Here is a 12342-nt window from a genome sequence, read left to right on the forward strand (position 1 = left end):
ATTTTTAGCCAATACTTTATTTGCATTCCATAGCTCGCTTATGGATCCCATGTTAAAGAAATTATATTATGTTGAAAAATTGATTTAATATCTGCTTTCATTACCCTGGACATTTCATGTGCACATTTTCAGAAAATATTTTCTAGCCCTCTAATGAAAACACTATATATATGATTATTAATCATTACTCTCATCTGTGCACATCTAATAATGCAGTTTTCAATTACTTATGTTACACAGACTTCATTTTGAATGTTTAGGGATCACTGTGGCCACAGGAAAAAATATCTGATAGTTATGTAAGCTTCTAAATCTAGATTCACACATGAACCGATGGCATAATCCTTTATATCCTACAAGAAAAAAAGAAGCATTTTTTTCTTTCCAATGATACTCAGAGTCAGAATACACAGGAATCAGGCATGAATACCCCTGCTATGACCTGGTATGATGTTTTTAAACACATTGAAATTTTTCTCACAAACTCATAAAGGGCCGGATTTTAAAAGGGTTACGCACATAAGGTACGCACGTAACCCTTTTAAAAACCCCCCCTGCACGCGCCGAGCCTATTTGCATAGGCTCGGCAGCACACGCAAGCCCCGGGACGCACGTAAGTCCCAGGGCTTGCAAAAAGGGGCGGTTGGGGGCGTGGCCAGGGGGTGCGGTTTTGGATCGGGGGCATATTTGGGGGCGTGTGGGTGGTCCGTGGGCGTGGCCGAGTGCCCCGACACAGCGGCCTGTGTCGGGGCCTGCCGCGCTGGCGCGCGTAAGTTACTACTGCCCGGAGGCAGTAGTAACTTTTCTGATAAAGGTAGGGGGGGTCTAGATAGGGCTGGGAGGGTGGGTTAGGTAGGGGAAGGTGCAGGGGGTGAAAGGAAAGTTCCCTCCGAGGCTGCTCCGATTTTGGAGCGGACTCGCAGGGAACGGGCAGTGCGCGCAGGGCTCGGCGCGCGCAAGTTGCACAAATGTGCACCCCCTTGCGCGCGCCGACCCCGGATTTTATAAGATATGCGCGGCTACGTGCATATCTTTTAAAATCCAGCGTACTTTTAAAATGTACCCCAGCTTGTTTAGGGTACAGACTCATTGGAAGGTGGCCAGGGGGCTGATTTTAACTTTTAAAGGAAGGAAAGTGTTCATGATTTAGTTAACTTTGATTTGTGGACTTTGTACATGATTCACTCCTCCTCTCATCATGCAAATAATACTTATTACATTTGAAAAAGGCTATTGACAGCACATCTCAGAGAAGCCAAATAAGCCTCTTTTATTCAAGATTTTAAGCCAGTTCCTTCTCTCTGCTGCAAGATACATTATAAGGTTCATTATCCCTATTCAGATAGGCAAAGTTACTTTACTGACAACACCAACATCTGCAATAAGGTACATGAAGCACACAAAGGATACTCCCAGCATGAAATAAGTGCAAACTCTGGGCATGATGCCAAAAAAAACCTGCCCAACTTCAATTCCACTCATTCTCATTTAAATATGCTGAGAGAGATGTCGTAGTCATGCTTCATGAGAAAGAATGGGGAAAATGCAGAATGAAAACACGCATAGAAATCTTCTTTACTGTCATTAAAAATGCCATGACTCAGGAGAGGACAAAGCTCTAAAACATATCCAAACCCCTGCCCCAGAAAACTGCCTTCCATGTGTGCACTCTACCTTTTCCTTAAATGATGAACAATAACTCTTTTGCTCAGAAAGATGCTCCCTTGGCTGCTCAGATAACAAAGCACAATTTTTGCTTAATCAGATTTACTAGTCAATCGATCTAAAGCTTTCACTTTCATTGAATGTATCACATTCAAAAATTCACAAACGTTTTTTGGTGTTTTTTATGTGTTGATGCTTTCATGAAGTGCTTAGTACATTAACCTCTAAAGTATTACACACAACAACCTAGGACAGTAAGAGTAGGAGCTTTGGGAAAATGAGCCTCATATTCCTTATACAAGGGCTCAATCTCTACCACACCTAACCTGCAGAATTCCATGTAGGACATCCACACCAGTCATATATTCATATATACCTTCATATATGCCACTCATGGCAGGGTCATGGAAATGTGTTCATGCCATCTACCACCCACATGGTGAAACTAAATTATCTTATGAAGAATCCCAGTCCTTGCCTCTCATTTCTTCAGCTTTGTAGAGGGGTACAGCATTCAATATAAATGGGACAACTATGACTCATCCAGAGACAATTAATAGTGGTTAAAGGCCATAGATTTATTCATAAAAACACTGACAAGGGAATCTAGCCTACATACCAGAGCTTTTGCATGAATAACAACAAACTCAAAATAGCTAAACAAGGGAGGGGGATTGTTTCTCCACTGGCCCATCCTATGCAAGCAGGACTAGGAGTCTACTCATCAAAAGAGTAGGTCTGGGCCTTCCAACAGCCCATCCTGTGCAAGCAGGACTGTCGGCCCTCTGGACCTGCAATACAACCACGTCTTGAGTCATTAGCCTGACTGCATAGCAGGCCCAGCACCCTGGCGACAGATGACTCAGGCCATTCTATTGGAAACCTTGAGGTTCAAGAGGTTGAAACCATTGTGATGGCAAAACCGAAAGATGGTATATAAAACTCGATAAATAAATAAATAAAAATCTAAACATGGTCCCCTTCCTATCTAAAGTTCACTCCCTTCTCCCAACATGTAGCCCAGAATATCTAATATTAGTAGGAAAGAAATCTGCCAATATTTGACACTTTCTTGGGATTAAACATTCTATTGAAAGAAATTGTAATATCATGAATCCCTCCTATGAAGCAAAAAAGTAGAATGTTTGAATCACCCTTTGAGAGATCAGAGTCTAGAAATCAATTAAATAGGTTTCCCAGTAAGTAGTGATATACTGGAAGAATGCTAAATGAACCCAAGGAATAGCATGTTAAAATTCTTATCTTTATGCTCTAGTTAGAGAAACAGATTAAAAATGTAAGTTATGGGACTAAGTGTCAACCATTAAACCATGTACTGTATTATTGAATATGATGAATAACCTGAGTCAAGATGTATCTACTCTCCAGACTATCTATTAGGTCTTTTATGAGCTGAAGATAGATTCATTGGGTGGTCTGAATGCCTCCTGTTCAGTGTTTCATCTGAAACTAATTTACTAGAGATTCAGACATACATCCTAATATGTAACTCCAGAACAGTTTGAGGGTAAACTACTGTATTCCATATTATCAATGAAACCTTATAAAACAAGAATTGTTGGATAAACGCCTATCAGTAGAATTTTTTTTTATAATAGCAATAAGTAAATAACTAGCCAATAAGGAAAACATGTAAGATAGGAAGAAAAATGTTAAAAAAAAAATGTGCATAGAGAATGTTAAAATCATAACTGCTCAAGCACTAATAGAGATTACAGTTCTTTAACTTTTCAGTCAGCAATTGCCACAGCTCTAATTGTGATTAAATAAGACATTTAATGCTTTCACTTACTGTATGTGCAGCCATATACTTCAATTCTCATTCCTATTCTTCCATTTGGATTCCAGTCCAAAGGAACAAATCGTAGAAACCTTGCTTTGATGGAGTGCTGGAGTTTGTAATTAACAACACTGTCTGCATTTGTGTTTCCTGCAAAGGCCTAGAAAAAAAAAAAGATCATCATTGTTATTAAATCACTTTTAATGTTAATAGAATAATTTCTCTAAAGTATATATTCAGCCCACTGCAGGACCGCCAAAGCTATTAAAGTCCTACAAAGAGAACAATGCACCAGCAATTGTTTTATCACATTATCCTCACTAAAATAACACAATATTACCCATCCATAAAGAATGGCTGGCAGTAGAGAAAAGTACAGTATATTATTGGTGATACAATAGCCCATAAGTCATGTTCCTAGTATGCATTCTTCAAATGTCTTGGCTAAAAGGGGCTGTGCTATACAGTAATCATATCTGTTCCTTTTAAAGGAAAGCTATCTTTTTGGACCCTGAAGGCATCATCATTTCAGTGCCTGAAAATGAACACAGAAAAATAAACTGGAATATCATTGTGTATGTATCAGTTGAAACAACTATCATCAAATGGCATTTCACCTTTAACTTTTTAGAGCCTGTAATGCTGAATTATTGTTCTCTCTCTCACTGACAACGTATAGGACTTAATAGCTACAGTACCTGATTGTAATCTGCTTTGAAGTGCCGAAAGGCGGAATATAAATCAAATAATTAGAACATGTATAAATGTATTACAAACTGTGCACAACTTAATAGAATATGCACAGTCTTAACAGAATATGCACAAAGTATTACAGACGGTAAGACTGTACAGGTTTAATAATATAAATGTATGAGTATTGCACTGGTAGAAGTATACAGCACACATTTTAAATGTTGCTTGTTTTATTAGTGTTGACAATGTGAGTAGCTTACAGTAAGAAGAGCTGCTAAGACTATCTCATTTTTACTTTTATTGATTCTTGCAACTCGAACATTGTACTGGGGTTGAGAGAGGAAGTGAATGAAACAATGCTTGCAATTTCATGTATTTAAGGGCAACAATGGAAAATATGAGTAAATATGCAATCACATGCATGAAAATACTTATCCATTGTGGCACATGATTTTTATGTATTAACTACAGAAAACTGATTATGTGGTTGGGGAATCCTGGAGATCAGTTTCAGTGCCAGAAGCCTCCCAAAAGGCTGGGCATGGTATGACAGCAGAATGCTTCCCCGGCAATAACCTGCAAGCAGAGCCTCTTTAACAACTCAAACAACATAAGAAGTTGCCATACTGGGACAGACCAAGGGTCCATCAAGCCCAGCATCCTGTTTCCAACAGTGGCCAATCCAGGTTACAAGTACTTGGCAAGTACCCAAAACATTAAATAGATCCCATGTTATTAAAGCCGGTAATAAGCAGTGACTGTTCCCTAAGCCAACATAATTAGTAGCAGTTTATGGACTTCTCCTCCAGGAAATTATCCAAACCCTTTCTAAACTCAGCTATATTAACTGCTTTAATCACATCTTCTGTCAATGAATTTCAGAGCTTAATTATTTGTTGAATGAAAAATTATTTTCTCCTATTGGTTTTAAATGTGCTACCTTCTAACTTCATGGAGTGCCCCCTAGTCCTTGTAGTATCTGAAAGAGTAAATAATCAATTCACATTTACCTGTTCAAGTTCTTTCAACATTTTATAGAATTTGTCATATCACCCTCGCCCATCTCTTCTCCAAGCTGAACAATCCTAATCTCTTTAGTCTCTCCTCTTAGGGGAGCCTTTCCATCCCCTTTATCATTTTCGTCACCCTTCTTTGTACCTTCTCCAGTGCAACTGTAACTTTTTTGAGATGTGGCAACCAGAATTGCACACTGTACTCTAGGTACAGTCTCATCATGGATTGATGCAGAGGCATTATGACATTCTCCATTTCATTTGCTATTCTCTTCCTAATAATTCCTAACAATCTCTTTGCTTTTTTGACTGCTGTGGCAGACTGAGCTGACAATTTCAATGCATTTGTTACACTCTGGTATTTTAGTGTGCCCTTGGGCCTCAGCCCGGCCCCAGACAAATCCAGGACCGAACTGAGGGTTGACAGCGTGTCCCAGCATGGCAAAACACGGTCTTACCCTCTGCCGGGCCTGCAAGCTCCCAGACCCAACAACACAAGATGTTGGTAGAGGAACAGTCCTCCGACTGTTCCGAACCCTTTCGGACCTGCTGCTTGAATCGGCAAGGATCAGCAGGCTGGCCTGAGGTTGAGGGCAGACGGAGGCCTTGACATGTAGATGGGACTATGATGGATTTGACGGCATCACGGATGAAAACACTTGGGTTGATGCAACGGCATTACAGACGAAGACACTTGGGTTGATGCAACGGCATCACGGACGAAGACACTTGGCTTGATGCAACGGCATCATGGACGAAAACACTTGGGTTGATGCAACGGCATCACGGACGAAGACACTTGGGTTGATGCAATGGCATCACGGACGAAGATACTTGGGTTGATGCAACGGCATCACAGATGAGACTTGTAACTTGACAACAGTGGGAGGAAGGACACTGGCACTGTCTCTCAGGGTGCCCTACTCAGCCCACCCGCGGGACTGAGTCGCGGACCACCCTGTCCCACTACGCGCCCTACACAGCCCTAAGAGGCTGGTCACGGACCATGAGGAGAGTGGGACAAGCGCAGGGAAGACCCAGGCAAGGAGGAACTACAATGACGGAATCGATGTCACCTGAAGCTCCATCTATGGCTGGCGGGAACAGAGGATCAGGAGCACAGGGACAATCCCACCTGCAGGCCACTCCATTCTCAGGCACACATCATCCGAGAACCACAGCTCTACAGGAACAGAAGGCTCAGGAGCATCAGACGAAGATGCAGGGAAAACATCCTGGAAGGCAGGCACATCAGGAGGTGGAAGACCATGATGAGACATCAGGACATGGACCGAGACCTCAGGCAAGACACCAAGACACGAAGACGTGGTACGAAGGCAGAAGGACGAGGAGCTCCATGAAGAACAGAAGACCTTACAAGGCTCTGGCAGGCAGGAGCCTTCAGAGGGGATGACACTCCGATGCAAGGCCACAACAGACTGAGAAGACAGCCCTTTTATAGGGCTCAAGCAGGAAGTCCACTCCCTAGGTGGGGCCAGCACACTTCCTGTGTCTGGCCCTTTAAATCTGGCAGAGAGGCGTGCGCCGGCGCCTAAAAAGCAGGAAGCAGGGCTGTGCAGGACTGTGGACAGTGGCCTGCACAGCGTCTGTGCGTACAGATGCAGGCTGGGCCTGAGGACCAGACCCTGACGTCGGCAGCGGCTCTAGCCGCTGCGGGGAGCCCCGGGGGTGGCTCCAGCCGCCGGATGGAACTGGGGCTTGCGGCCTAGCACCGCAAAGATGGTAGTAGCGTCGGGGGCGGTCCCGGGCCCGCGGAGACGGGCAGGAAGTCCGTGGCTCCGGCCGCGGTGAAGAGGACCGACGGCAGCGTCCCTGCCACATCGGGTGAAGAAGGCAGCATGGTGAGTGAGCCTGCTCGCGGGGAAACCCGCAGGCAGCTCAGTTTATAACAGCATTTGTCCACTATGACACCTAGATCTTTTTCCTGGGTGGTAACTCCTAAAGTGGAATCTAACATTGTGAAACTACAGTATGGGTTATTTTTCCCTTTGCTCTTGTCTACATTAAATTTAATCTGCTATTTGGATGCTCAATCTTCCAGTCTTGCAAACCTAGACAAGCCGGCTTTTATTTTTTCCATAGTGACAACTATTCTCCACTTCCTTCCTGCCCCTAGCACATTCCTTCTTCCTCCCCCCACCCTCCTGTTAAACTAATTTTGCCAGCTCTCTGCTACAGCTGCCTTTGTCTGCACCAGCTGAAGGGAGGGCAGCCACATGCTGCTTCTGGCTGGAAGCATATCTCTAACTTTTTTTCGGCCTATGAAAGAACACTTCTGTCTTCTTGTACTGACTTATATGGGCGCATGTAAGTGTGGCATTAGGTGCCTTCCTCCTTTTGGCCTGTGCAGGCTAGCATGAGTGCACCTTTAAAGTCCTTGCAGTATGGGTAGGGATGGTGCAAAGGTGCTAGGCACCCTACGCCAGTGGTTCCTAAACCTGTCCTGGTGGATATCCAGGGATATATACAATGAATGTGCTTGTGAAAGAGTTGTATGCACTGCCACCATTGCATGCACATTTATCTCATGCATATTCATTGCAGATATCCTGGAAAACCGACTGGCTGGGGGGTCCTCCAAAACTGGTTTGGGAACCGCTGCCCTAGATGAACCTTCTGCCTTATACCCTGGCCAATTAAAATTCCCCCACCCACTGAGATTCTGATAAAGAAATGCAATAATAATTATGACCCTATCAGCAACCCTCCCAGAACAATCTTGTAAAAATATATTATTAAGGGTGTATATTTGTTTTTAACCAAAACAAAAAATGAAATAGCACTCTTGCATTTCATTTCATTTTGTTTAAAAATAAAATGACCCCCCCCCATTTTTCTATTGACTTCAATTTGAGAACATCAGTTTACAAAACTAGATCCAAAATCCCCAGCTTGTCCACCTTTTCCTAAGCCTTTTCACCCCCTCCCCTCAAACCATGTTTAATCCTGCAGGAATCTCCAGTGTTTAAAGGAGCAGGAGATCTCCTATTAAATATGCTCTGTCTGTTCCTGGTTCAAAAACTGTGCCAGCTGGCCCCAAGGCTGGTGTCATTTTGTTATGTGGCCATATTCTCTATACGCCAAAAGAGGAGTGGAATAAATTCAGGGACACACCAAATCCTGGTCAAATGTAAGGAGTATGGCCCCTTACTTTCACTGATCTGCAGGAAATTGCCAAAAGGCCAAAAGATCAAAATCTATGAAAGTTGTAGTTGAATACATTAATCCGTATAATAATAATTCAACCATCGTGGTACATCAAAAGTCATTTCTCAGCCATGTCAAAGATCCAAGTATGTTCCCCATATAGCCATACAACCAAAGGGTACCAGTCTCAGGGCTCAATTGCCACAGTCTATACACGATGGAAGCTTGCTATATGAAGATGGAAGTGTGGCACTAGGATTGTTTCAGTCTCCTTATTAAATAATTTCCCCTGCTCAGTGAGTTCACCATGAAACATGTTTGTGTCAGGTTGAACTTTGTTCTTGGAGTAGTTCCTAATATAATATGAAGAGAATTCATATTTTTATTTGCAATTAAAACAAAACAAAAAAACATTGACTGTGGACTAATTATTATAATTTGGCTAGCTTTTATCTTTGCAATAAATGGGTGACCCTTCGAGGCTGTGACCACTTTTGGCAGTTGCTAGCAGTTGCATGTGGAGTGTTACATTGTAATTTGTGTTGCATGTTACGTTCCACTTAGCTTGGCTTCCATATAGCGTGATTTGTTAAAATAAAAGAAATCCATACTGTACTGGTTGAAGATAATCTCTGAAGTGCTGGCTGGGCAGAGGAAAAATAAAATAAAATTTGTTTTTTACCTCAGTTACAGTAACAAAAACTCTCTCCAGTACCAGAAGCTTTGCAAAGTAACATGAAACCCTACAAAATGGCACTCAGAGTCCATATAGCATGAAAAGGCAACACAACAACTATTTCACTGGGTCTTAAAACACCAATACTCCACCTACTGAGAAAATAGAACAAGGTGAACTGTTTCACATCCCTATACAGAACCTAAAATGCTAAAAGAATACCATACATTGCTCACTCATACAGAACACAGACCCTCACCAAATACAGTAAGTAACAATAAATTAGAAATAGAAATATGCAGACAAAAACGGAATTCTTCTTTGCTCCGCTGTTCATTCCAGGGTCACCAAGTCCTCTCCTGTTCCCTCCAGAAAGGGGGGTGCGGGTGGTGAACAAGATGGAGTCATGGAGCAAAGTCTGCTGTGCTCATGCAACAGCCACCCCTGCTACGCAGTACCCGGGACAGCTGCCCCTTTTGTCCATAAGTGAAAGCAGTCCTGCATGCAATCATCTATCTTGCATTACATTTTGAGATCACCTGCTCACATGGTTGTTGCCTGGAATCCTTTGCATCCTTTTATGTAGCTGGACTAGTTTGCAGCATCTAAGTTAAGCTTTAGTCTGAATGGCTTATTCTATGGCAACGGTCAGCTTTCTAAAAATATAGCATCTATCAAATTCACAAGTTCAAACAAGGAAACTGGCAGATGGTAATAACTGACCCTTCACACTTTCCCATCTGTTGTAAATGGCCCAGTTACTAACACCAGGAATATCTCATCATTAGGCCCCAGGAAGAAGACTTTTCCTTGTAAATACGAGATTTATCTCTCCTGATATTTGGAACCAACCCTTTAAAATCCGAGCTCCCACAGGTGGTGCACAGTTAAGTCTCCATAGGCTGAATTTTCAAAGGTTGAGGGGATAACAGATTTATATGAATGGACCAGGGCAAGCAGGCACCATGATAGTTATCCTACTTTGTTCAGACAATGACGGACAGCGTGAACTGCAAGGCAATCTTTCATTTTGGGGCAGCCAAAAAGGCGGGCTGGTGGCTATTTGTCTCCCATCTGGATCTTACCTGCAAAGGATTTCAACTTCAGTGGAACAGCAAGTGGTGGAAGCAACTGATTCCTTTCAGGAAACAACAATTGATAATAACACCCTGATTTTCCAATTAACTATGTGAATGGAGGTAATGTAAACATGGCCTGGCTGGAAATTATTCTCCTCCATCTGGTCATACATGCACGTAGGCTTCCATAGCACATGAACCTTTAGTAGGGTTAAAAAGAGGCAATCCCAAAGGTCTGTTCAGAATGAGGCAGGAAAGCTGTGCATGCATTTTAATTTCAAGCATATGTGTGCTGTTTTATCCCTGATTGGCTCCCACACAGATAATGATTGCGGTTACAAATTCACTGAGCAGTTTATCTTTCAAAACTAGCCTCAAAATATGCACATGACTGGGTCGATTTCAAATCCCCGGCGTGAGCAAATACCAGGAGATACGCGTGCGCTTCCAAAAAAGGGGAGGGGCGGGGATTGGGTGGAAAAGCGCCATTAGGCGCTGTCCCGGTGAAGCGCTCACCAGCAGCCAGCCGGCGCGTGGAACTTACTTCTGCTCGTGAGAGCAGGTACGTTTTAAAACAAAAACATGTAGGTGAGTTGGGGGAGGGCAGGGGTCGGAGCGGAGAGGGGAAAAGGGAGGAAGCCTAACTAGGGGGGTTAGGAAAGTCCCCTCCAGTCTGCTCCTTACTTGGAGCGGGCTGGCAGGGAACTGGGGAAGGCCCAATCGCCTCACCGCTGTTGCAGTTACTGAGCTCTTTTGTATTCTTATTTGTTGTTATGTTTAATCCTGTTTCTGCATTTATTATCTAGTTTAGTCCTGCTGTTAATTTATATCAAGTTTAAGGGCCAAGGTGAACAACTTGTTCTACTATCAGAGTTACATTTTAGCGCAGGTTTTACTTAATGCGCATGTTAAAAACAGAAGTCCCCAGGGATTCAGTAAGCTAATGGGATGCAAATCGAGCAGGAGTAAAAAAACAAAACGCACTAAATGAGACAAATGCAATAAAATATGAGATAACCTGGAAAATCCCCACTAATGCAGACAAGTGATTTAAGCGGTGCTTTAAAACAGGAGTAAGGAGGTAAATGCTTGAAGTTGGAAGAAGTAAGATTACAATGGCCTTGCATGCAAGACTGGCACTGGATATTTCAAATTGGGCACAATCTCACATGCAAGGCATGCCAAGTAAAATCAAAATGTAAGCTCTCTAGGGCGGGCAGCTTCAGCTGAACAGTACACACCTTGGTGCTGTGTATCCCTAATGGTGGTACTTACCAATTCCAGAGAACTTACCCTTTGATTTTACCTGGCATGACTTGCCCAAATGGCTTTGCATGCAACAACAGTGAGTCACACCCCGTCAGTGCCACCCTGGGAGTCCCACAAGGTTCCTCTCTATCCCCAACTCTATTCAACATATACCTTTTACCGTTTTGCCAACTCCTCACTAATCTAAATCTCACTCATTACATATATGCAGATGATGTTCAGATCTTATTACCTATCATGGAATCCCTCTCCAAAACTTGGAATACTGGAACTCCTGTCTTCAATCCATAAACAAACTTCTAAAAGCCCTTCACATGATCCTGAACACCAAAAAGACCGAGACCCTCCTCATTACCCAAGAAGGAAAATTCCCATTGCACAACACTCGCCCTGCTAACCTACCAGGATTCTCTGCCCAAGTCAGAAACCTAGGAGTCATCATGAACAGTCAACTGACCTGCAAAAGCTTCATCAACTCCACCACCAAGGACTGCTTTTTTAAACTCCAAGTCTTAAAACATCTGTGACCTCTCCTCCACTTCCAGGACTTCAGAACAGTTCTCCAAGCCATCATATTTTCAAAGCTAGACTATTGGAATTCTCTCCTCACCGGCCTCCCAGCTAATACCATCAAACCATTACAGATGCTTCAAAACGCTTCAGCAAAGATTCTGACAAAGTCCAACAAAAGAGACCATATAACACCCATCTTGCGGAACCTGCACTGGCTCCCAATCAAATTCAGAATCTCCTACAAAGTTCTAACGATCATCCATAAAGCCATCCACAATATCTCCCCCCTGGATCTTAAGTTCCCATTTCGACCACACATGCCATCCAGACCAGTGAGATCAGCTTACAGAGTCACCCTGCTGGCCCACCCCATTAAATCCACTTTAAGGAAGAGAGCCCTCTCCACGGCGGGACCGTTGCAATGAAACTCCCTCCCTCCGGAGCTCAGACTAGAACAATGCCCAA

The 12342-nt window shown here is 43.1% G+C and overlaps 1 protein-coding gene across 1 annotated transcript in view; it reads right to left on the reverse strand.

Annotated features, from left to right (window-relative positions):
- CNTNAP4 (contactin associated protein like 4) overlaps positions 1 to 12342 on the reverse strand; it is a 1044358-nt gene that overhangs the window by 629511 nt on the left and 402505 nt on the right. Inside the window, exon 4 of the mRNA XM_029616960.1 lies at positions 3479 to 3626. Coding sequence (XP_029472820.1) covers positions 3479 to 3626 — 148 coding nt within the window. The remainder of the gene's footprint in view (positions 1 to 3478; positions 3627 to 12342) is intronic.

The sequence above is a fragment of the Rhinatrema bivittatum genome, chromosome 1 (assembly GCF_901001135.1).
Source record: "Rhinatrema bivittatum chromosome 1, aRhiBiv1.1, whole genome shotgun sequence".
Taxonomy (NCBI): Eukaryota; Metazoa; Chordata; class Amphibia; order Gymnophiona; family Rhinatrematidae; genus Rhinatrema; species Rhinatrema bivittatum.